The sequence below is a fragment of the Myotis nattereri genome (genome assembly GCF_964212035.1).
Source record: "Myotis nattereri genome assembly, chromosome: 16".
Classification (NCBI taxonomy): Eukaryota; Metazoa; Chordata; class Mammalia; order Chiroptera; family Vespertilionidae; genus Myotis; species Myotis nattereri.
This window is the reverse complement of record NC_138091.1, coordinates 22,658,154-22,685,330: the sequence shown is the minus strand read 5'-3', so window position 1 is coordinate 22,685,330 and position 27,177 is coordinate 22,658,154. Positions and strand designations below refer to the sequence as shown.

The 27,177-nt window shown below is 41.2% G+C and overlaps 1 protein-coding gene across 1 annotated transcript in view; it reads left to right on the top strand.

Moving 5' to 3' along the window:
- VPS53 (VPS53 subunit of GARP complex) overlaps positions 1-27,177 on the top strand; it is a 150,873-nt gene that overhangs the window by 56,726 nt on the left and 66,970 nt on the right. The window contains exons 8-11 of the mRNA XM_081109366.1: positions 2,290-2,368; positions 5,460-5,603; positions 6,068-6,210; positions 8,681-8,822. Of these exons, the coding sequence (XP_080965492.1) occupies positions 2,290-2,368; positions 5,460-5,603; positions 6,068-6,210; positions 8,681-8,822 (508 nt within the window). The remainder of the gene's footprint in view (positions 1-2,289; positions 2,369-5,459; positions 5,604-6,067; positions 6,211-8,680; positions 8,823-27,177) is intronic.

Here is a 27,177-nt window from a genome sequence, read left to right as displayed (position 1 = left end):
ATCATTAATGTCAATAAAGGAAATGGTTGCTCTTTCATTGGAATCACTGATAAGACACTTCAAAAACTACGCTAGGAAACCTTTATGTGCGGAAGCTTATTCTTCGGCTCCAATGTTAATTGTGCATCTGACTTGTAGTCTCCTGTAAACATGGATGCTGTTGGCAGCTAGTGCTGCAAGAGGGGTGTTGTGGAAGAATCAGTACTAGAAAGGACGCTGAAAGGCATCTGGTACAGGCCTCCATCCCCACCCTCTTATTTCACAACTGTTCTTAGCTGTAGCCTGTGTAGGGGAAATGGCTTCCTTATGATTATGCCTGGCGCACTAGTGGCACAGCTGAGTCTAGGCTATCTCAAGAGGTGACTAAAAATGGATTGAAGATGACTAGGGGGTCTACAGATCACAGTCCGATACTTCACCTCTCTTCTGTACTCTGGAAGTACCAAGCCTCTGGTTGTCTTTTCAGACAACCCCAGTTTTAAATCCAGTAAGAAGATGAGTTAAGGGATGATGGGGTGACAGAGGCAGAGCTGGGCCCATCGGAATCACTGAGATCTCAGGAGCCCTGAGAATATGGGCAGAGTGCCCCCTCAGGAATGGTCCCTGTGGCTCAGGAGGGAATAGTGCTCTCTGCATATTGATTGCCAAGAGGAGAGTAGGGAGAGGGACCTGAGACTCTGAAAGCTCAGTCTTGTGACCTGGCACCAGGGGAGTCTGTCTGCCCAGCCCATTACACGGAGTCACAAGACCTCCAAGGTGCAGTTTTACAAAAGCTGGTTCTCTTTCCTGTCAGAAATATTTCCCATTGACTTTGGGCAATTCTGGATGGATGGCCTTGATTCTGATTTGGGGAGCCATGTGAGGAATAGCCTTATTTCAGTCATTTCTAGCCCCCTTGAAAACTAACTGAAAAGGCTGCAAACCCACCTATCAGAGTGGTTTTGAAGATAACATGGAAAAATCCTGTAAGTATTTAAAATAAAAGCATAATTATGACTATGCCACAGAAAAATCAGACTGTTTTGGGTCCTGCCTATCCCCTCATTAGAAAAAAAAAATCTCAGTAGGTTGCTAGGCACTGCCTAGTAGCCAGAGAAATTGTGGTTTTGAGCTGTTCACTATTTCTAGAAACTTCATAAAGTTAATTCCAAAGTAGCAGGGTGGAGACCAAGAAAGGAAGAACACTATTTTATGGTGCTTTTAACAAAGATAAAATATTTGCCTCGGGCTCAGGGCAGTTTAGCAGCTGCCTCTGAGCCTTGCTCCACCCCAGCTCCCGAGGCCGGCGGGGGCATGGCCGGCTGCTGGTGGAGGACATGAACATTGCAGGGAACCACGATGACATGAACTTTCTTTCTCATCCCAGCTGTGCTGCTTTCTCCTTTCATTTAAGCTGAAAAATACTGGTTGGGCTCCTGATGTACATGCCATCCACTGTGTCAAGCACTGACCCTCCATTTTTAACTGATTTTCATCATAACTCAGTTCTGATATTCGCAATCTTCTGAGTGAACGTAAATCTTCATTCAGTGGCTTCACTCTCAATTAGCAGTTCATCTTTATCATTTTAGTCTTTATTTCTGCTCTAAAAAACATTCTTTTTATTTATTTGTTAAAACTTACGAACCTGATCTTGGTTTCTTGGTTGGGAAAAACAACAACTCTGAAATAGTATGGAGCTCTCCTCCCATTCTTTACTCCAAGGAGTAGGTGAGCAGTTATACTGGTAATTCAAAATGGATTTACATCTGATTTGGGCCTTATGATATAGCATTTTCCTATGGTATAACTACTACCTCATGACAGGCGAGGCATGGCCTAGAACAGTGGTTCTCAACCTTCCTAATGCCATGACCCTTTAATACAGTTCCTCGTGTTGTGGTGACCCCCAATTTCATTGTTACAAATTGAACATAATTAAAGCATAGTGATTAATCACAAAAACAATATGTAATTATATATGTGTTTTCCGATGGTCTTAGGCGACCCCTGTGAAAGGGTCGTTTGACCCCCAAAGGGGTCGTGACCCACAGGTTGAGAACCACTGGCCTAGAAGAACTTGGATATAGAAAATCTAAGGATATAGAAAACCCATGTTGTGATTAAATTGGATAAACCTGGATCCTGGTCATAAACCTGCTACTAACTAGTGTGTGACCTCTCATGTAGCCACCTTCCCCCTTCCTGTCTCTAAAGACTCCACTAGTTCTGACTTCTATAGATCTTTGCATAATTACTTATGAATATTTGAAAATTTCCAGACAGTGATATGTTTTATTTTCTCTACAGAGTGAAGGCTGCCCAGACTGAGTTAGGACAGCAAATCCTGGCTGATTTTGAAGAAGCATTTCCTTCCCAGGGTACCAAGGTATAGTTTTGCATGTTCTCTCCAGTCTTTAATATTACCACCATTCTTACCTAATTCACACTCACTACAGTTACTATTCCCATTTATCATCCCAGAAGTCTTTGTTGGCAGCCATCAGTCTATTTGCCAGACATTCAGGATAATGAGACCTTTTTTTTTTTTTTAATATATTTTATTGATTTTTTACAGAGAGGAAAGGAGAGAGATAGAGAGCCAGAAACATCGATGAGAGAGAAACATCGATCAGCTGCCTCCTGCACATCTCCCACTGGGGATATGCCTGCAACCCAGGCACATGCCCTTGACCGGAATCGAACCCGGGACCCTTCAGTCCGCAGGCTGACGCTCTATCCATTGAGCCAAACCGGCTTCGGCAATGAGACCATTCTTGATTTCAAATATCCCAAAGCGATGTTGATTCCTCATTTATGTTCTTTCAGCATCAAAACGTGAGGCGTGGGGATTTGTTTTGGTTTAATTTAATGTGTGTCAAACCTAATGTCTTGTCTGCCCAGTAAATTCCTTTTTTCTCATGTGTTGTTTTTTTTTTAATCTTCAAGCCGCAGCGTTTTTTAGGATTGTTACATAACTTATTGGTTTCAGTTTGTTGAAAAGACAACTGGGAGGGCAGTCCACAGACTTACGTAACGTGGAGCGACACAGTTCGGAGACTTGTTTTTAACGACCAGAAGCCTGTTCGTTGGCATTAATCCCTTTCGTTCTCGCTGGTGGCATACTGTTTGTGTTGTGTCTGGGTAGCCCGCAGTATTGCGCTTGTGAGCTATGGGTTACACTTCTCAGGTAACAGACTTTGCCTCAGTTGGCTGGCATTGCGCTTGGTGAACTGCCTTTAGCTCTACCTTTAAACTGTAGCACACATGATCTTAATGCCTTGCATGTGTCAGGGAGGGAAGGGCATTCAGAAGCTTTTATTCTTCCTCTATTATTTGAGCTGTTTCAAGAGAAAGAATTGTTCAATGCAGATATGAGCCAAAGTACACCCGGGCAGGCAGCATTCCTCACTGCCCATGGTGGGCGGAGATGGTAGATATATTTTTATTTACTGAGCCAAGGAACATTTTCTGAATTTGTGTTATAATTCAATAACTGGAAATATCTTAATCATTTTTGTGTGTGCTCCATAAAAGAAACTTAAGAAGTAGGTGGGGGTAGCTGCCCCAGCTTTGTAGATTGCTACTTTCTATAGGAAACCTGCTCCTGATTTTAATATCTGTCCATATTGTGCCTGTCTTTTGGTAATCACACATTTTATTTGTAAAGCTTGTTCCTTTGAGGACTGTATATCCTGATTCATTTGATGTAACTCTGGGAAGGGGATATTGGAAAGCCATTCTGTGAATAGAGATGGTAAGGAATTCACAGATTATAAGCACTAGACTCTTGTTAGTGTCGGATCTGCTGTTCATCCCAGTTTCAGGAAGTTTCTGAAAGATGTGGATGAAGCCCAGCTTGGTTACTTAGAAGAAAGTAACTGTGACCTATAGTATCTCTTTCTCCCAGATCCCACCAGGCAGATGAAGTTAAAATGGTTTTCTTTAACAACTTGCTTCCCTTTTCTCTGACTGGGTAACAGTGGGTTTTTTAGTTTTCTTTTGGCCTTTTTAATGGTTGTTGCTTCTTTTAGAGACCTTGTGCTGTTACTTCTATTTCACAAATGGAACTCACGATATATATATATATTTAATTATCCAAAGTAACCTATGAAGTCCTTTTGAAATGAAAAAATCTGAACCCATGAGCTCAGGGTTTGACTTCCATGGCTTCTCTATTAGATCAAACGCTTTTACCCACAAGCAGGAGTTGAGCAGAGGATGACATAACAGCCACTCAGTGTGGGGCTAGTCAGCATTTTAACAACTGGGCTCCGAGGCAGCTTAGGTAACACTTATGAAACATAAATTTCAGTGCAGGTGGGTAAATTGGACAGAACTGACAAAAATAAAACAAAACACAAAGATTTGGAAGAACCTTACTTATTCACCTCGTTAAAGTCCATTATTTTTCAGGTGAGGTTCAGTAACTATGCCAAAGCTGCATGGCTACCTAGCCAAGCCAAGCGTAGATCCAGGTGTTCTGTTTACTGTGGTCCACGCAGCCAGCCACGTTCATGCAGTGAGGCACCATAAAGAAAGGTGCATCGAGATTGAATTGCCTTCGGTGGTAATGGCAAAGGCCTTCCCAAATGACACAGGTCTTCCCGTTGTGATGTGTAGATACAGCCCCTCCATGTCCTTCTACTGTTCTTTTTAGGTCAAAGGGCTGATAGTACAATATTTTACCTTAGCTACATGTCTGAGTGGTTGAGTATCTGTAAACAAATCTGATGGAACTTGCTTTTAGGTTTTAAATGCCACCGTATTGTTTGGCAGAAATATAGCACCTTAAGAATAGGAATCTTACCTCTCTCCATGTCATAGCTGAAGCAGGGAAACATTTTTATGGAGGCCATTTAACTCTTAAAGATCCTTTTTGTGAACGAATACTAGTAAGAGAAAATATGTCATTCTTTTTGTCAGAATAACCAAACTACTGCTCTGTAATGAAAGATTACTTCATGACATTCCCTTCTTACCTCCTTAAAAAAATAACAGTAATTAAATGTATTTTTTGAAAGCTAATAAAAGTACTTATATTACAATAATAATTTTGTTGCAAGTGCATCATAGTTCTGAAACACGGTCTAAAAAGAATAGGATTCTGAGGTTGGAATCAGGGAAAGTGGCACAGGTGGAGTGAGACTGGGGTCACCTTGCCTTCTGGGCTCTTCCATAGGCGGTTTCAGTTTTGGTGTGGGAAAGCAAAGTTTCCTGTGATCATTACAGGCCATGTTTTTCAAAATGTCTCATTGCTGATTGACAGAGTAGCTTTTATATTGGCTACTGCACTCTAGCTTAATGATTCTTTCATCGAGGAACAAGTAGCTAAAATATCCATCCACAGCAGAAGAATGAGTCAGGGGAGTGGGAGCAGTAAGAACTTCAAGAGAGGAGCGGGAAGTAGCAGATGTCAGAGGCCAGGAGATTCAAAGGTGGTTTCTGGCTTCTGAATTGGTGTATGTTTGTTTTAACAGAGGCCAGGAGGACCCAGCAATGTCCTACGAGATGCATGTCTGATTGCTAATATTTTGGACCCCCGAATCAAACAAGAAATCATTAAAAAGTTTATTAAACAGCATCTGTCAGAGTATCTAGTCCTTTTTCAAGAAAACCAAGATGTAAGTATTGACCAAATGAGATTAGATGTGACATTTGAATTGTATTCAAAATTGAATGCTCTCAAGCCTCCTGATTTATACTTTATTATTATTATTACTGTTTTAAAGAGTTGGTTGTTGAACCATGAATGCTAGGGGCTAACTGTATAGTTCAGTGGTTCTTAACCATTTTGGGGTCACTGGCCCTTTGGAGAAATTAATGAATGCTACAGATCTTCTCTCCAGCAAAAGGCACTTATGCCTAAAACTTTGCATACAGTTTCAGAAAATTTATAGACCTCTGAAGCCTACTCATGGACCTCAGGGTAAAAATCTCTGGATCAAGTAAAAACATAGCCTAGATTCTTTAAAACCATGAAAAGTAGAGTTTGGCTGTGTTTTTCTTGGTTCTGTGTTTTTGCTTTCCTTAAACTGTCAATACTACGTCTAATACTGGGGTGGACTTTGTTCCCTAATTTTCTAAGGTTGCCTGGCTGGACAAAATCGACAGACGCTATGCCTGGATAAAACGCCAGCTTGTGGACTATGAGGAGAAATTCGGCCGAATGTTTCCACGTGAGTGGTACATGACCGAGAGGATTGCAGTAGAGTTTTGCCACGTCACAAGGTAGATTCCCACTCTGCTGGTTTTGGTGTTAATTGAAATCAGTCCTCCTGTCTTTAGCGGATCCATGTTGTCTTGTGGATTGGAATCACTTCCTGACCCTACCAAATGATTGATGGCACCCTCATATCCAATTATCGCCCCCCTCTCTGCTTCCAGGACTTCCTTTGGCCTAACCCTTGCCTGAACAGCCTGTCTTCTTGGCTTCACCAACTCAAGATTCATCAAACAAATTTACCTGTAGTGATTCATTGCCCCACATTTCCTCTATGTCTGTATCACATATATCAGTTTGCAGTTGTATATACCCATTATCATTTTGCTTTTCTAACTTGATAGATAGCTAGTTCCACAGGGACAGGAGTAGTACCTACTTCAGTGACATAGTAAACCATCAGGAACTATTTGTTGAACAAATTTCCCACTCTACAGTATTTATAGTCTTCGGGTAGTTAATAATATTGGCATCTGAGTGTTCTAAGCATTTCAAAGACCTGTCTTCTGTGTCCATGAGTGTAACCCAGGACCATATAGCCCTTTATATTCAAGAAGGTTTGATCAGTATATCTGTGATAAAGCTAGAGCTAGAGTCAAAATATTTTATTTTTTACTTGCAACTGTACCATAGCAGTGGTGGTAACTGAGTTTTATTAGTTATGTATTTCTTTTTAATAGTTCACAATTACATTAATTCCAGGATAATAAAAATTTGTTATATCTAACCATAACTCAGCCACCTTAGAGTAATTCATTATAGTCATTTGTCTTAAAATCACAGAGACTATAATTAAGTTGCAAGCTTTAAGCACATTGTGGTGTGGGATATGTTTTAAGGAAAACTGGCTGTTGGTTTTGTGGTTTGGGTTTTTTAATAGAATTTCTTTTTTAGAACAATTTTAGGTTCACAGCAATAGTGACAGGAAGATACAGAGATTTCCCGTATACCCTTGCCCCACACATATATTGCCTCCGTCATTGTCAACATTCCCTCACCAGAGTGGTGCACTAGTTGCAATCAATGAACTTACACTGACACACTATTATCACCCTGACTCCATAGTTTACATTAGGGTTTACTCTTCATGTTGTACATTCTTTGTGGCTGTTGTTTTAAGAAACACATTTGCTATAATAGATTTAGTATTGAGTCAGGGTCAGTTGTGGTTGTCACTTCCTAAGCCCTGATTAGCAAAGAAAGATGAATTCTTCGAGAAACTGGTAGGTAATTCAGTGACTTGCAAGCTAACTCTGAAAAATGAAGTCTGCAGGAGACTGGAAGTGTATGCTACACCAAACCTGCCATTGTGTCAGCTACTGGCAGTGTTTCTACTAAGCTTTCACTGTTTCAAAATCCTACAGATAATTCTCAGATCATTCTCAGATAAACCTTGTTTGATTTTATCATTTATTTGTGGGGGGGTGATGATCATAGCTCAGTTCAGAACTCTTATGTCACTGCTCCCGGACAACTTACATTCTGAAACAGAGCACATGAGAGGCACATAGACAGGCAGGAACCACCTAAACACATACGTGTCACTTTTCACATGGAGGGTCTGGTCTCTCACCTGTGTTTCCAGGGTTATTGCTCTCTGTTCAAGGAGAAGGTTATTTCTTTGGAAGATGGAGGGCTATGTAATTCAGTAATTAATGACTTGTGAAATTACATAGAAAATATGCATTTTTTATAAAATACTGTTTCATATATATAATTAACAAACTATTGAAAGGTTTAAATGTTTAAAAATAGTAGTAACAATGTAAACAAATTGGTGTCCATAATCCTTGATTTTTTTTTTTTGACTGGTGGATAATTTCACCTTAAAATTCTTATTTAGAACTAGAGGCCCAGTGCACGAAAATCATGCATGGGTATGGTTCCTATGCCTGGCCAGTGATCAGAGCTGATTGGGGCCTTCAGGCTGCCGGCCAGGGCCTCCCTTCCCTGGCTGCCTGCTGCTGGCTGGGGCCTTCCTTCATTCCACACCATGCCCTGGTGGTCAGTGCACGTCATAGCGAGCGATGGACTCCTGGTCTCCCGGTTGAACTCTCAAGGGGACACTTTGCATATTAGTCTTTTATGTAGATAGAAGATAGATATGTATTTCTATTTCCCAGGCATTAAACTGAGTTGCTAACAGATCTCAGGATTTGAAATGACCACCTACTTTAATAAATGTATACATATAAGCTAAAACCATTTACTTTGTGCCCTGGATGGATAGCTCAGTTGGTTAGGGGATTGTCTCCATACTCCAAGGTTACATGTTCTATCCCCAGGCAGGGCACATACAGGAAGCAACCAGTGAATGTATAACTAAGTCGAAAAACAAATCAATCTCTCTTTCTCTCTCTCTCTCTCTCCCAAATCAATAAATTTTTTAAAAATTAAAAAATATTTAAAAAGCATTTACTTTGTCTTATCTCGAATGATCCATTTGTTTGACAATATTCTTATCTCTTTATTTTGAAGGACAGAACTTGCCAAGATTATGCGGACCAGAGCTAAGGAAATTGAAGTGAAATTGCTTCTTTTTGCTATTCAGAGAACAACTAACTTTGAGGGATTTCTTGCGAAACGCTTCTCTGGCTGCACTCTGACAGATGGTGCCCTGGTAAGAACTCCCTGAGGAAGGTTGGAGCATGAAACCCGTAGGTTGGGTGGCTGGGCTTTATTCCAGTCTTTCATGGTATGGTGGTTCGTTTGTCCCTTATACAGTAGTCCATGTTTTTAGAATGGCCTATCATTTTATCTAAGCATGGGCCCATTTTACAGATACAATTTTGTGAGTCACAGAGACCTCACTTAATTAGTCACAAATACCTTATTACTTTATTAACTATTGAATTTTATTATAATTAGGATATGTTTTTACTACAAGGCTTGGCTTCTTAATGTCTCTGGTGAGCAAACCAGGTCAAGGTGTCTCTATAAACTTCAAAGCCACATGTACAGACTTGCATGTCAGAGAGATTCCAAAAGATGAAACACAAAGGACACAGGCCAGAGGGCTGTCCTCGCCTGGAAAGCTGGACTATGGTGGTTCAAATCACTTACTCTCCATGTAAGCAAAGACCAGGCCCAAAGTGTCTCTCTGAAAACCTCTTTTTTGGGAACCCAGGTTCTCTGCTCACACATAATATACTTTCTTCAGATTTCCCATCCATGGGGAAACAAAATTATTATGTTTTATGGTAGTTCTTGTTTACAACATTACACACCCAGAGACTTGAGCTCCCTGAGTGCAGGAATCATGGCTGACTCATCTCTGCTCCTAGTCATGCAAAGAGCACACAGACCTTGTGCAGGCAGACAGGAATGAGAAGGGAGGGAGTAAGAAATCAAAGTTGAGAGAGTTATTGCTCTTGAGTTTCCTTTAAAACTGGATTTAAAAAAACACACACACTCGAAACTGCTGTTAACAACAGAGAAGCGATGTGATTGGGTAGGAAAATCCTTGGATCAGCAACCAAGAGAGACTTGTGGTCCAGTTTTGACTCTGCTGTAACTCATTGTACTGCCTTCTCAGTTAATTGAAAAGAATAGACTTTTTTTTAATAACGGTGTACTAGGGGGACTAAACAAGACATAAAACCCAGAAGCCATAAAGAAAAGGACTGAAACATTTGACAACATAAAAAGAGTGAAATTCTGTGTGGAAAAAGAGACCACAAACATAATTAAGGGACACACCACAAACTAGGAAAAAAACAGTTTAAGCTATATAAGACAAATGATTAATATCCAGCATACATAAAGAATTCTTACAAGTTAATATGAAAAAGATAACCCAAGAAAAAGGAGTACAGAGTCAAGCAGAAATTCATTGAAGAAATAACAGTTGGCTAATATGTGAAAGAATACAAGATATTAATTTCCATACTTCAGGTTGGCAAAAAATATAAGAATAACAAGAAAGGATGTTAGTACTAGTATACAAATTGATACCACCTTTTTAGAGAGCAAATTTTCATTATGTATCCAAAAAACTTAAATGTGCATGCCCAGCTGGAGTGGCTCAGTGGTTGAGTGTTGACCTATGAACCAGGTGATCATGGTTCGAGTCCCAGTCAGGGCATATGCCTGGATTGTGGGCTTAATCCCCAGGGTGGGGTGTGCAGGAGGCAGCCAATCAATGATTCTCTTTCATCATTGATGTTTCTCTCTCTCTCTCCCTCTCCCTTCCTCTAAAAAGAAAAGAAAATTTAAATATGCATGCACTATGAGGCAACAATTTCACATCTAGCTGTGAAGTCTATAAAGAAAAATCCATACTAAGAAAAAGGTGAACTGCGGCCTTAAAAGCAAAAAACAACAACAAACCAACAAAAATATAATGGAGATTTTTGTAATGTTTATCCTTAAAGAATGGTTAAATAAAGAATGGCTCTCATCTCTGCCCTACCTGTCCTGTGGAGTAGTGTACAGCAGTTAAAAAGTGGTAGAATGGGAGATAGATCTAGATGTGCTGTCACAGGAAAAAAAGACACTTCTCAGTTATGGCTAAGTGAAAAATGTAAGTTTGCAGGCCAATGCATATGGTATAATGCCATTTATGTAAAAAACAAAAAACATGTTTATGTATGTAAGGGTGTAAGAAAAAGGTCTGGAAATGATAACAGTGGATGTCTCTGGGGAAGGAAGTTGGAGTGAGAGTAGGTGGAGAAGCAAAGAATTTTTTTTCGTTCTACTCTGGTATTTTGCTTGAATTTTTCTTATACAAATGGATTTACATATTTTTAAAACATATTTTTTGCATTTACATACTTTAAGAAAGTTATTTTTCAGGTTTTTTTAAATGAGGGAAATGGTCCAAAACAGACTTCCAAACTTTTTCTCTAACAAACTCTAATGTGGAATCCACACAGAATAATAGCTAACTTATTTTGAACATCCACTGTGTGTCCCACACTGTTCTAGGTGTATTTTCCTAAAGTCGCTCACTTTACTTCATCAACTATAGGAGGTAGGTGCTATACTCATTTGAAACTTACCTGAGACCACATAGCTTACGGTATATATAAATACAGAAAAACTGAGCTACTGTATTTGAAGAAGGAGAGTAAGAGCAGAGATTGGGCCTGGAATCCCATTCACTTGTTTACCCCTCTACTATCTTCTGTAGCCCCCACCCTTCCAGTCCTAAAATTCTGGGACTTCAATGGGATTCCCTCTGTTCCCCGCAACCCCCAAGACCTGCCTCAGAGTAGGTGCATCAGGGGTTAGTCCCTCAAGGCACTGGGCTTAAAGAGTGGAGGCAGCAGCTCTCAGTTTTAAGGCAAGACCATAAGACTCTACCTATTCAGTGCCACTTATGACTTTATTAAAATAAGATACAACTGAACCACAAAGCATTCTTTCCATACTTAAGAATAGAAATATGTATGTAATATACACATATATACACACTTCTCTGATTGTTAACTCACGTTCAAAATTGATTTCTTTTTGTTTATTTAAAAAATCTTTATTGTTGAAAGTATTACATATGTCCCCTTTTTTCTTCCATTGACTCCTTATAGCCCGCCCCGCCCCAGGCAATTGTAGTCTCATGGAAAAAATAGGCCACAAAACACATGAAAATGCCCTTAAAGAAAATGCAAGTCACAGAAGGAAATGGGTAACAGCAATGACATTGAAAGAAACCTGTCTCTCTCCTGAGAAGTAGGTGGTTGACTTCTACACCACCTTGATGTCCTCATGTTTGCTCTCCTCCCTGCCCTCCCCAAGCCATGCTTCTGGCTTGGTTTCAAGCAGAGACTCCTGCAGCTCTGGGCTCAGCCCTATGGAGATCTGTTTGGGGGCAAAGAAGTTTAATCATTGGGCACAGGTCCCAGCTGGGAGTGTCTCCTGAGCTCCCAGGTTCCAACTGGATGGGGTTGGTAGAGCATAAGGTAATTTAGCTAACTGCATAGGAAATAGGTCCCAACAAAGGATGCTTGAAAACATTAGAGCCAGATACCTGTTTTCAGCTATTCTTCCCCTTCTTTGGCTAGACTTTACTTTCTAGTGATTTTGCTTTTACATTTAGGGAGCTACAGGGTTACAGAGGAACAAATGGCCCTGTTGTATCAGATGACCAGGATAGCCTGTAAGCTTGGGGTGCTCCCAGGACATTTCAGGCCTCGCTTGTGCTAGGAAACATTCCAAAGGTCGAAAGAGCCAGCGTGACGTGGGCAGAAAAAGCCCCTCTAAACAAGGTGAGGATACGGAACAGAGTAAACACACAGAGACCATGAGAAGCTGGCAGGAGCTGTATGCAAGTTTGTGAAGACAGTGCTTTTTTGTAGAAAACCAGTATAGGGATGTCGAAGTGGCAGTTGGCTGACTGTTAACCTGTGGAGGGAGGAGAGGGCCTCTCTCCACATTCACCCACTCTGCCAGGGCCAAGGTCCCGAACTGCAGCCTTCCGTGTCCTGGCAAGTGCTGTGCTCTGTGGCGGGGGGCCGGGTCAGCTAGGAGCACTTGAATCTTTTTCACCCATCTCTTCCTTGTTGGTCTTCTGTTTTTGAAATTTTCTGGCATAATAGATTTACAAATTCCCCTCGTTGTTCAGTTGTTTTCCCTCCTATCAAGTTTACAGAGAGTTTCAGGTTACAAATCCTTGGCCAGAAAATCCTGCTCAACTATGAGCTCTTTATTCACCCCTCAGTTGGTTAGCTTCTCCACAGACTTCTCCAAATCCTTCAACTTCTTTAAATCAAACTCTTCCCCTTGATCATCTCTGTTCTAGTTGTTATTCTGCATTCCAGGGCCTGACAATGACTGCTCCATAGCTTACAAGGATTTTCCCTTAAATATTAGTTTCTAGAAAGGCAACAGAACTCCTATGGGCTCTTCAGCAAGGCAGGCCAGGTCTTGGAAAATCAGCTCACCGCAGCCTGCCGTGGGAAGATGTGAAGGTAGTGCTTCTTGCTGTAGGTCATGTTCACTTTGAGCTTGGTCCTGCCATCACCTTGCCATGGGCCAAGTAGGGGGACACCTCACCTGTAGCAGAGGCCCTGGTGGATTAGTCAGGGCCACTGACCATGCTCCCAACAGACAGTGCTGGAAGGAGCCCAGCCTGGGCTGAGCCTAGGGGCCTGACTCCTAGTCTAGCTGGTGGGCACCCCACCTGAAGACCTGCCTTTCCTGGTCTCTTTACCTCCTCCCTGTGCTGCCTTGCTCCCGGGATATATGTGTGGGGTTTTTTGTTCGTTAATTTTTGTATGAAAAATCTTTTGTGGCCATCATTTTATTTCAGGGTATCAGAATAAACCACAAAATGAACCAAAGTACATCTTGATACCCTTTAATATGCCAAATATCATAGAATGTTAGTGAATTCCTTGGAAAGTTATGGAGGAGGTAAGAAGTCAGCCAAGGAGCCAGTTGACCAGAGATGCTCCCAAGCCCACCCCGCTCCATCCTTGATTGATTGACAGTGAAACAATGAGGATGAGTTTGAGGGGTGAGGAGTTCACTTGGAAAGATCTGCCACAGAGGAGCGCCTTCTAAGATGAGTGTGATAATGCATCTTTTGCTCTTTTTGGACAGATGTGACTTTGACATCTGATAGAAATGCAGACTGAAAAAACCTTAAGGACAGGGCTTGTTTTGTTTTTGTTGTTCTAGCCCTAACAAGTTTACTAGTATAATGTCCTGTGCTGTCACTGTTACTGGAAGAAGGGAGCTGCCACTGTTTTTTGCTAATTGCCTCAACTCCTGACCCTTGAGGAGGGATACAGAATAGTCTGTAACAGCCTTGAAATTAAAAGCAAATGTCTAGGTGTGAATTAACTAGTGACTTGATGATTATTAGGGACTTGATGATAATTAGTGACTTGATGATTAGATTCAAGATAAACCTTATATTTAGCCTCCATAAAAGCAGAGTAGATTGGGTTGTTACCATTGGCACACTGAATTTGGAAAAAAAATTAAATTAAAAATTTTCCCACTTAATGCAGCTGTGTTTCTCCTTTTCTTGGCTGTTGCATAAGCTGCCTTTCTAAATAGAATTGTCCTTTGGCTTATAGGGGTCATTTTAATATACATTTATATTTGCCCAGTTTTAAAAATTACATTATAAATATAGAAGCTGTAGGTGTAATTTTTGACCATGCTGTTTGAGCATAAGAGTATTTGCAAAAGGTTCGCTACTTATAAAAAAACCCACACAGAGTGACTTAGCCTCTAGCTCAGTCTTCCAACAACTGAACACCTGCATTAGGGAGCATGTGTGAGAGGAGGAGGGGGCAGGGGCTCAGCAGTTCTGCCTAAGAGCAAATAGCGTTCCCTTATCCAGGGAGCTCCCTTTAGTGTTTCAAAAACATTTATAAATGCTTCATTTGCTGCTAAAGGAATACCTTTCTTCATGCGAATCACATCCTAGTGGGGAATTAACTTCTGTTTGTTTCTGAGAAGAAAGTACCACCTGGTCAAGAGAGAACATTTGGAAATTATAGGCAAGAATGAAAAGGCAGACAACATGTCATTTCTTTTCCCATCAACCAGATGAGAGTTTGGGTGTGGTCATTCTATACATTTTACACAATTGAAATTGCACTTTTTAAATACATTTTTCTCTCTGCTTATTTTATTTTTAAAACTAGAGGCCCGGTGCACAAAATTCGTGCACGGGGTATGTGTATGTCCCTCAGCCCAGCCTACACCCTCTACAATCTGACACCCCTCGAGAGATGTCCAACTGCCTGTTTAGGCCCGATCCTGGTCGGACATCCCTCTCACAATCTAGGACTGCTGGCTCCCAATTGCTCGCCTGCCTGCCTGCCTGATTGCCCCTAACCACTTCTGCCTGCCAGCCTGATCATCCCCTAACCACTCCCCTGCCAGCCTGATCGACGCCTAACTGCTCCTCTGCCAGCCCGATTGCCCCTAACTGCCCTCCCCTGCAGGCCTGATCACTCCTAACTTCTCTCCCCTGCTGGCTTGGTCACCCCTAACTGTCCTCCCCTGCAGGCCTGGTCGCCCCTAACTGTCCTCCCTTGCAGGCCTGGTTGCCCCTACCTTCCCTCCCTTGCCAGCCTGGTCACTGTGACGAGCCGGCCCGGCCATGGCATACTCAGCCCCAGGGCGCCTTATGTGCCACGCTAGCTCAGCCAGGTTCAGTGACCGAGAGGGGGTGGTGAAGGATGGAGAAAAGATAGACAAGAGAATAAAAGCTGGGTCTGGGTGGGACACTGCTCCCAGATGGAGAGACAGTGCCAGCGCCCACAAGCCATGTCTTTATTTTATAGCCAGATTCCACGAGACAAAGAAAGGGCATGGTCAAGATGTTTATAACATTCTGTGGGTTTTGATCCTACTCAATTACATGCACCTGAACTCTATCAAGCCCACATCACTCAGACACGTTGGGCCATGTGTTCGGACCATAGGTTCAAGCTTACAACTATAGCTGTTGGCTATAATTGTGCTGGGAGGGCTCTGCCCTCCAAGCTGGGACTTGCATTTGGCCATGAGAGGACTGTGCCCTCTCATTAGTCTGAGGCTTGAACCTATCCAAATACTGTAACTGCTCTCCACAGGTCACCCCTAACTGCCCTCTCCTGCCAGCCCAAGTGCTCCTAACTGCCCTCCCTTTCACACCTGGTCACCGCCAACTGCCATACTCTGCTGGCCCAGTCACCCCTAACTGCCCTCCCTTGCCAGCCTGGTTGCCTCTAACTGCCCTCCCCTGCTGGCCTGGTTCCCCCCAACTTCCCTCCCCTGCAGGCCTGGTCCCCCCAACTGCCCTCCTCTGCAGGCCTTGTCTCTCCCAAATGCCCTCCCTGTCGGGCTGGTCCCCCCCAACTGCCCTCCTCTGCTGGCCTGGTCTCCCCCAACTGCCCTCCCCTGCAGGCCTGGTCCCCACAACTGCCCTCCCCTGCCAGCCATCTTGTGTATTGGAGTGATGGTCAATTTGCATATTACCTCTTTATTATATAGGATTGAATATAATTCACATAACAAAATTTCATATAAATCTCACCATTAAAAGTATACAATTCCTTTTTTTTTTTTTTTTTTTTAGCATATTCACAATATTTTGCCACGATTCCAACTATCCAATTCCAGGACATTTTCATTGCCCCCAAAAGAACACACCCCACCCCAAGCAATCACTTCCAATTTCCTCCTTCCCCCCAACTTCAGCCAACTACTATTTTCCATCTTTATGGGTTTGTCTATTCTGGACATTTCATATAAATGGAATCATAATTGTGGTCTCTGTGCCTGGCTTCCTCCACTTAGCATAGTATTTTTAAGGTTCATCCATTGTGTAGCACATATCAGTGCTTCAGTCTTTTTTATGGCTGAATAACATTCCATTATATGGATATACATTTTGTTTAGCCATTTGCCAGCTAATGGACATTTGAGTTGTTTCTACTTGTTGGCTATTATAATGCTATGAACATTTGTGATTTGTATACTAGCACTTGTGTGAACATATGTTTTCAGTTCTCTCGGAAATATATCTGAGAGTGGAATTGCTGGGTTACATGGTAACTCTGTGTTTAACTTCTGAGGAACTGCCAAATTGTTTTCCACAGCAGCTGCACCATTTTGCATTCCCACCACCAATGTAGGAGAGTTTTGATTTTTCCACATCCTCGCCAGTATTTGCTGTTTGCTGTTTTGTTTGTTTTTTAATTACAGTTATCCTCATGGTGTAAAGTAATATCTCAGTGTGGTTTTGATTTGCATTTTCTTAATAACTAATGATATTGAACATTTTTTTCATGTGCTTATTGGCCATTTGTATATATTTTATAGAGAAGTGTCTGTTGTAAGATTTTTGCCCATTTTTAAATTGTTTTTTATTATTGAGTTTTAGGAGTTTTTTAATATATTCTAGATATATTTGATGTATTCTTCATATATTTCATCATGTATCTGGTATATGATTTGCAAATATTTTCTCCCATTCTGTGGGTTTGTTTTTTTTTTTGGTAGTGTTGTTTGATGTACAAAAGTTTTCAATTTTGATGGTCCAAATTACCTATTTTTTTTAAAAGAAAAAAATATTTTTTTATTGATTTCAGAGAGGAAGGGAGATAGGGTTAGAAACATCAATGATGAGAGAGAAACATTGATTGGCTGCCTCCTGCACACCCCCCACTGGGGATCAAGCCCGCAACCCAAGCATGTGCCCTTGACCAGAATCGAACCCAGGACCCTTCATTCATAGGTCAGTGTTCTAGTCACTGAGCCAAACTAGCTACGGCCTTATTTTTCCTTTTTGTTATTTGAATTTTGGTGTCATATCCAAGGTTATAAACATTTGGGGGGGGGGGCAGCATTTTATTTATTTATTTATTTTTATCTTTAAATTCTTTGTTAGTTAAGGAATTACAAATGTGTCATCATCCCCCCCATTAACCCCCATCCTCCCCCCCGCCCCCCACTCATGCTCTCATCCCCCTGTTGTCCATGTCCATTGGTTTGGCTTATATGCATGCATACAAGTCCTTTGGTTGATCTCTTCCCCTTACCCCCACCCTCCCCTACTTTCCCTCTGGGGATTATTAGTCTAATTGCTGTTTCTCTGTCTTTGGATCTGACCCTGTTCATCAGTCTATGTTGTTCTCTATATTCCACAAATGAGTGAGATCATGTGGTATTTATCTTTCTCTGAATGGCTTATTTCACTTAGCATAATGCTCTGCAGTTCCATCCATGCTGTTGCAAAAGGCAAGAGTTCCTTTTTTTTTTTTTTTTTTACCGCAGCATAGTATTCCATTGTGTACATGTACCACAGTTTTTTAATCCACTCATCTGCTGATGGGCACTTAGGCTGTTTCCAAGTCTTAGCTATGGTGAATTGTGCTGCTATGAACATAGGGGTGCCTATATCCTTTCTGATTGGTGTTTCTGGCTTCTTGGGATATATTCCTAGAAGTGGGATCACTGGGTCAAATGGGAGTTCCATTTTTAGTTTTTTGAGGAAACTCCATACTGTTCTCCACAGTGGCTGCACCAGTCTGCATTCCCACCAGCAGTGCAGAAGGGTTCCTTTTTCTCCACATCCTCTCCAACACTTGTTGTTTGTTGATTTGTTGATGATAGCCATTCTGACAGGTGTGAGATGATACCGCATTGTCGTTTTGATTTGCATCTCTCGTATAATTAGTGACTTTGAGCATGTTTTCATGTCTTTCGGTCTTCTGTATGTCCTCTTTAGAAAATCTAGGACCGTTGCCCATTTTTTGATTGGATTGTTTATCTTCCTATTGTTAAGTTTCATGAGTTTCCTGTAAATGTTGGAGATTAAACCCTTATCGGTGATATCATTGGCAAATATGTTCTCCCATGCAGTGGGTCTTCTTGTTGTTTTGTTGATGGTTTCCTTTGCTGTGCAAAAGCTTTTTATTTTGATGTAGTCCCATTTGTTTATTTTCTCTTTAGTTTCCATTGCCCTAGGAGTATTATCAGAGAAGAAATTCCTTCGGCATGTTTGCGATTTCGCTGCCTGTGGATTCCTCTAGTATTTTTATGGTTTCCTGTCTTACGTTTAAGTCTTTTATCCATTTTGAGTTTATTTTTGTGTATGGTGTGAGTTGGTGGTCTAGTTTCATCTTTTTGCGTGTATCTGTCCAATTTTCCCAACACCATTTATTGAAGAGACTGTCTTGACTCCATTGTATGCTCTTGCCTCCTTTGTCGAATATTAATTGGGCATAGTGCTTTGGGTCAATTTCTGGGTTCTCTATTCTATTCCATTGATCTATATGTCTATTCTTGTGCCAGTACCAAGCTGTTTTAAGAACAGTGGCTTTGTAATACAGTTTGATATCTGGTATTGAGATCCCACCTACTTTGTTCTTCTTTCTCAGGATTGCTGCAGCTATTCAAGGTCTTTTTTTATTCCAGATGAATTTTTGGAACATTTGTTCTAGATCTCTGAAATATGCCATTGGTAATTTAATAGGGATTGCATTGAATCTATAGATTGCTTTGGGTAGTATGGACATTTTGATGATGTTGATTCTACCAATCCATGAACACGGTATGTTCTTCCATCTGTTTATGTCTCCCTCTATCTCTTTTAATTAAAATATAAAGTGATCACAATAAGTCTAGTAGCCACCTGACACCATACAAGGTTATTATTATATTATTAACTATATTCCCTATACTATACATTACATTCCACATAACTTGTTGATTTTACAGCTGGAAGTTTGTACCTCTTATTTTCCTTTCCCTTTTTCACCCTCCTCTCCACTTCCTTTTCCTCTGACAACCATCAGCTTGTTCTTTCTATGCATCTGTTCCTGCTCTGATTTGTTTTATTATTTAGATTCCACATGTAAGGAAGATCATACAGTATTTGTCCTTCTCTGTCTGACTTATTTCATGTAGCATAATACCCTCTAAGTCTATCCATATTGCTACAAGTGGCAAGATTTCATTCTCTTTTATGGCTGGGGAATATTTCATTGTATATATGTACTACATCTTCTTTATCCATTTATCTATTATTGAGTACTTAACTTGCTTCCATATCTTTACTATCTATATAATAAAAGCCTAAGCGACCGTTATGGCGGAACGACCAGAACGACAGGTCGCTATGATGCACACTGACCACCAGGAGGCAGACACTAACGCAGGAGCTGCCCCCTGGTGGTCAGTGCACTCCCACAGGGGGAGTGCTGCTCAGCCAGAAGCTGGGCTCACAGCTGGCGAGCTCAGCAGTGGTGGCAGGAGCCTCTCCCGCCTCCACGGCAGCACTAAGGAGCAGCAAGCCAAGCAGTAAGGAGCGAGGGGTCCTGGACTGCGAGAGGTCACAGGCTGGGCTGAGGGGACCCACTGCCCCCAGTGCATTAATTTCGTGCACCAGGCCTCTAGTTGTGTATAATCCTGCAGTGAACATAAGGATGCATATATCTTTTTGAAATAGGGCTTTATTTTCTTTGGATAGATACCCATAAGTGGAATTGCTGGGTCATATGGTAGTTCTATTTTTTATTTTTTTGAAGAAGCTCCTTACTGTTTTTCATAGTGGCTAAAAACTGATGTCAGAGAGTTTACTGCCTATGTTTTCTTCTAGGAATCCAAGGTCATAAACATTTACTTATGCTTCCTTCTAAGAGTTTTTTAGTTTTAGCTCCTTTCATTTAAATCTCAATCCATTTTAAGTTAATTTTTATATGTGGTATGTAAGTATAATTTTATATCCTACTTTTCCTCGTGTTATATCTTAAATGTTTTCTCAATCACTATGCAATATTTTGCTGTAGAGATGGTCCATAATTTCCCTAATTATCCCTTAGGTGCTTTTCACTTTTATAAATAAGGCCACAATGAACATTTTTGTGAACAAGTCTGTTCACATTTCAGATTATTCTCTTATGGTACAAGCGAATTATAGCATCAAAAGCTAGGAGCATTTTCAAGTTTAAGCTAGCCTGTGTTTTAAACTGCTTTCTGCTTTCTTGTCTCCTTTGAGTGCACCTGCGTAGTCTCTCCCATTGCTGAGTCTTGATATTAGTGATGGTTTATTAAGATTCAGAAGAAGTAGAACAGGCTAGAAGAGGTTAATGGGGGGGAAGGAGGACCTATGTAATACTTTAAACAATAAAGAGTTTTTTTTTTAAAAAAAAAAGACTCTAAAGTAGTCACTCTTTTAGTGTGTTGCATGGTGCTCATGTACTGATGCTTAATATAAAGGGCTAATAACTCTGCCAGAAAAGACAAAGTGATCTGAAAAATGTGGTGGTGTTTTTTTAGTTAGAATATAATACATGCTTCCACTCCTAAGCGTATACCCAAGAGACTTTAAGATTTTCATATGTTCATACGAATACTGTACATGAATGTTTATAGCAGTGCTATTCACAGTAACCAAAAGGTAGAAACAACACAGATGTCTTTTAATGGACAAATGGATAAACAAAATGTGGTATATCCATACAATGGAATATTATTCAGCCTGACATGTAGTACAACATGGATAAACCTTGAAAAACACTATATTAAGTGAAAGAAGCCAGACATAAAAGGCCACATATATGATTCCATTTATATGAAATGTCCAGAATAGGCAAATCCATAAAGATAGATAAGTAGTTGCCAGGGATTGGGGGAAGGAGCTCAGGAAGTGACAGCTAATAGACATGGGGTTTCTTCTGGGGTTAAAAATGTTCTGGAATTAGATAGTGGTGATGGTGGTACAACCTTGTGAATATACTAAAAACCACTAAATTGTAAATCATCTTAAAATGGTGAATTGTATGTTAATTATATCGCAATTTAAAAATATTAAGGGTTTTAGAAAATACTCTCTGATTTAGTTATAAATCATCTTCACACTCCAGATAATTTGTCTGAGAGAGAGAGAGAGAGAGAGAGAGAGAGAGAGAGAGAGAAATACATTGCTGTTAAAGCTCAAACAGAATAAAATATTTTAAAAGAACTTATCTCTTCCTTTTCAATTACTCTAAATCCCTCTGTCGAGAAATGTCCACTGTTTAATAGTGTGGGGTATATTTTTGAGACTTTATTACAAGCACACACACACATAAGGGTTTTTTTGCTTTGTTTACAGAAAGTAGAAAATGTTCCCAAGGTGTCTGAAAAAACATTTTATTAAGCGTTTCACATCTGATCAGAATTTATTCAAAATGTTTTTCAAGCTCCCTCTTTGTGGAGGGCCTTGGAAAAAGATGAAAAATTGAATATCACAGATGCTTATGGAGAAAGAAACCTATACATAACTGTCTCAATATTAATACGAACATGGTGAAACCAAGCGGGGAGTCCCAGCACTATTAAACCAGGTGTGCATAGTGCTGTGTTCACAGCCCTACCAGCTGAAGCCTCCAGACCATCTCTTTAAGGACAAATTAAGATTTGGGCTGGAGTGAAATATTTATGAAATAAGAAATGCAGAAATTGTGGAACTTTCATTTCTTTTATTTTTTAATTTATTGATTTGAGAAAGAGAAATAGAGCATCGATTTTGTTGTTGCACTTATTTCTGCATTCATTGGTTGCTGCTTGTGTGTGCCCTGAATGGGGATCGAACCCACAACCATGGCGTATAGGGGTGATGCTCTAACCAACTGAGCTACCGGTCCAGGGCCTGGAACTCTCATAACTGAACACTTTCTCCTCCAGGGAAAGGAAACAGATTAGTCTTAAATTTCAGAGTTCCTTCTTTGATAATTTGAAGTGTCCAGCCAGGGCCTCAGAAAGGGATTTGTACAGACAGACATGGATATGGATAGACGACTGACTAAAGCCAGGTTCTGCCTTCCCAGCAGTAAATTAGACAACTTGACTGTCCTGTGGCCCTTGTGGTTTTGGAGGTGGTGGGAATCCCATGTGGTTTAATTAGTAGGAATTCACTTACTATGTGAAGAATTTTTCTTTCCTGTGTGGACTTAACATCAGCTCTCATAGCATAAAATAATGAATTCAGAAGGTGTGGGGAGGGTCGGGGGGAGACAAAGAAAAGAAGGGGGGAAAAAGAATGAATTCTCTTAAAATTGGAAAATTACTCATTTCTTGACAAATTTTTGGTTTCATTTAGCAGCCCCAGAGCTCATGGAATATGTCATTTGAGTTATTTAAAATCTAAACCCAAACTTGTAATTCTCTATGGTTTACAGCAGCTGCAAAGCGAGAATGAGAAGTGTGGTCTGGTTGGCTCTGACAACAGGGCTCATGCACAGAAGGCTGAGTTGTGTGCTGATTGCTCTCTGCAAAGGCTTGTTCCTTCATCACAGCAAATTAGTCTGAGCACTAGTGTGGCGTTCTAAATAGCAGGAGTCTGTATCCGCCCTCAGGGCTTTGTACTGTCACATTTACCAGCAGGGTAGTGGTTCCTGCGGTACTCTAGGGCTTTGATGGAGACCAGGGAAGAAGGAGAGAAACTCAGTGGTCCTGGGCCTTGTAATTTGATGGGCCCATCGCTTTCATTTCCTGGAGAGATCTCAAAGAGACAAAACAGTCGGGACAGGATCTTACTTATGATTAAAAGGAATCATTTTTTACAAGACTTCTTGGCCCTGTGCTCCCATTTCTTCCTCTTCTGAGAGTTGCTTCATCCAGACAAACACAACCACAGTTCTGCCTTATTTAGTTGCCCGCCCCTATGAAATGCTAATGAACACCTACTGAGGTTTCCCTTTGCACCAGGCGATGAGTTAAGCAACTTTATATGCATAGCTCATGCTTTACATACAGTATCTCCTTTAGTCCTCATGGCAGCTCTGTGCAGTGGATATTTCTATCCCTTCACATTTCTTATAGAAGAACTGAGGCTTGGAGAAGTTAAGCAACATACCCAAGTGATAGAGCCTGGACTCAAACCCAGAGTTTGTTACTCAGTTAATGGTAACACCAGCCACGCAGTTGCTCAGGCCAAGAAGTGAATGATCCTTGATTTCTTTCTTTCCTTCACCCTCACATCCACTCTCTCAACAAGTCCTCTGGACCTTATCTCCTACATATGTCCCAGATCTGGCCACTTTTTTTTTTTTTTTTTTGTCTCCACAATGCCAGCTTCGTCTACTCCCACATGGGCCCTTGTCTAGAACACTGAAGCAGCCTCTTAAGCTGTTCTTCTTGCTTCCATTCCAGTTCATGATGTTGGAATGACATTTTAAAAATTAAATGAGATCCCATCATTTCCTTGTTTAAAACTCCCACTGACTGCCCAATTTCGATAAGAAAAATCTAACCTTTACCATGGCCCAGGAAAGTCTGTGTGCTTGAGCTCTTGCTGCCTCTCTTATCTCATGCCCTGCCTTCCTTCCTGTTCTCAGACTCAACAAGCTCGTTCCAGTCTTTGCACCAGGTCCCCGGCTGAGAATGCTCCTCCCCAGGTCTTTGCCTGATTGGCTCCTTCTTATTCAGGTCTCTGCTCAACTATCTCCTCCTCAAAGAGACCTTCTCTGATCACCCCAGGCCACCCCAGTTCCTAAGTTTTATTTCCATCACTGCCTCCCTTCCTTTTCTGTCTTATTCAGGGTTGTATTTCTAGTGTCTAGAAGAGTACCTGGAACAGAGTAGATAGATGCTCAGTCCATAACTGCTGAATGAATGGCATACAGATGCTATTCTATGCCTGGAAACCTCTGGCCACACCCACCTCACTCCTCCTACCCCCTTCACATATTTAACTCTGGAGCATCCTTCAGTTCTGGCTTAAACATCATTTCCTTGGGGAAGTGTTCTGTGACCCTATGTTGCATCCTTTCATAAAAACCTGTACTTTTCCTGAATGGTCCTCATCACACGTTTTTATGATTATTTTATTATAGTCCATCTTCCTCGCCTGACCATAATCTTCCTGAGGGCAGCTGGTTCTCGGCATATGGCACATCCACTTGTTAGTGGGTGAATGAAGGAATGAATCACTTTTTTGCATCAGCGTGGTCCACACCTGAAACATTTGCGCCCCAAATGAATGAGCAAGAAGTTCCTTAGTGCCTATGACTCCCTCAGGAATCCCATCGGGGTGTTAATAGAGAGAGACGGTGGGGGTAGGAAAGAAATCTTGGGACTCTTCCGACCCATAACACTGAGCAAGTGGCTCGTGCTCTACTGCCCCAAATGCCTTTTCAATGCTGCCTTTTCTGTATTACTTCCTACATCTATGCACAGACACTCTCCCAGTGAGAGTGGAGCCCAGGAACACCCTCAGTTCACTTCCCCGATGTCCACTTTTTGTCATGAGTTCCAGTAACGCATTGTTTTTAAAATGAGGCCCACCTGTGTATAATTTTGATCTGTTATTGTCAACCTTGGTAGACCTAACAATAGGTGAGTAATGTTTAGTTCAAAAATTCAAATCCTTGTTCTATCACTGAATGATTTTGAACAAAGCGTTTCACTTCAGTTACTGACTTGCTCTCCACATGACCAAAGGACCAGAAGACTCAGAGCATAAAGATTCAGCTCAACAATATGATCCCAAAACCCACTGTTGAGCCGGTGGGACCAGGAATCCAACGCTAGTACCTCATTTATCTTGTTGAAGCTTAGGCTTCATGGATTTCCTTTCTCACCATTCCTCTTTCCCTACACTACTAACAACCCTTACAGAGATAACTAAAGCTTAGAAATATTGTTTTCAAAGAAACATTTCTTCCTAAAAATAGCCTAATTCTAAAAAGAAACTTAAATAGCTTTAAGTTTATAGGATTTTTTATTTTTTTTTATTTTCTGTATCAGGCAAGGAAGCCAGAGTTCTGATTGTATACATTTGAAATATTTGCTTGGTTGTTAGACCATATTGTTTCTCAGCAGGATACCACAAAAGTCATTATTCTACTAATGATTACCTTGAGCTAATGCATTAATCACAAGGCTTTCTTCATATGCTGAAGCTCGGTCTAACTGTGCGATAGCGTCCAAGTGTTTTGGCCAGGGATTCTGCAGTTTATGTGAGTGTAAGCAGAATTGTCTTGAAGTCTAAACCAGACACAGACACAGGTGTGGTTTCTTCTTCTTCTTCTTCTTTTTTTTTTTTTTTTTTAATAATATCTTTAGCTGATATCCTGGCACTTGACAAAGTCATTCACACTGTAGTCCATCTGCTGTCCCTCTTGGCTTAGGGAATTGTTTGTTTCTCCATTAATACATGCTAAAATGTCACATTGGAAACTCCTTCTCCACCTGGCTTTTTTTTTTTTAACCCTCACCCGAGGATATGTTTATTGATTTTAGAGAGAGAGGAAGGGAGGAAGAGAGGAACATCGATCAGTTGTCTCCTGTACATGCCCCAACCGACGAGGGATGGAACCTGCAAACTAGGTATATGCTGAGCCTAAACCTTTTCGGTGTACGGGACAGTGCTCCAACCAGCTGACCCACACAGCTGGGGCTGTACCTGCTTCTTGTCTCCAGAGAGCTATTCCTTGCCCTTTCTCCTCATCCCCAGCACCACCAATTTCCTTTATCCTGCTTGTCTACCTAGTTTCCTTTCTGCTAGAACTCCCAGCTCCCTGGCATAAACATCTCAAGGTCAAACTTGTAAAAAATCCTGAAGAGCTGCCTTGATTCTGTAGTTGCACTGGAATTATCATCATCAATGTCTCTTATATGTATTATGTGCTTCTCCTAGGACTTTGCACACTTTATCACATTCGATCGTTCGAGTGTCCTGTGAGGTATCCTCATTCAGCAGATGAGGCTGTTGTGGCTCACAGGAGCCAGATAATTTGGCCAAGAGTTGGAGCTAAAACCTACATCACCCGCCTCCAGCTTTCCCACCAGCCTGTGGTCCCACTCAACAATATATTTTTGAAAGAGTGGTCATATTCAGAAGCTGGGGAGTAATTTTTCTCAAAGATATTTTGTTGTGGTTGTTGTAAAGGGACTTATTTGGGAAGGGACTTTTGTCTATAATCTAAAACATATAAGATTAGCTTTATAGTTTATTGTTGTTTTTTAAATATAATTTTATTGATTTCAGAAAGAAAGGTAGAGAGAGAGAGAGAGAAGGAGAGAGAGAGAGAGAGAGAGAGAGAGAGAGAGAGAGAGAGAGAGAGAGAAACATCAGTGATGAGAGAGAATCATTAATGGGCTGCCTCCTGCATGCCCTACACTGGGGATCGAGCCAGCAACCTGGGCATGTGCCCTGACCAGGAATTGAGAGGTGACCTCCTGGTTCATAGGTCAACGCTCAACAACTGGCCATGCCAGCTGGGCTATTTTTTGTTCGTTTGTTTTTTTAAGGTTCAGGCAATGAATAAGGGTAGTATCACTGTATCATTTGTTTCTTTAGGGTTCAAGATTCATTACTGAGGGTTTAAAAGAGTGGGGTCTTGCTGTGTTGCCCAGGCTGGAATGCAGTGGCATTCACAGGCACAATCCCAGTACTGATCAGCACAGGAGTATTGACCTGCTTCGTTTCCAGCCTGGGGAAGTTCACTTCTTAGGCAACCTGGTGGTCCCCTGCTTCCTGGAGGTCACCGTATTGATGGCCAACTTAGTGCAGACACCCAATTGGCATAGCGCGCTACATC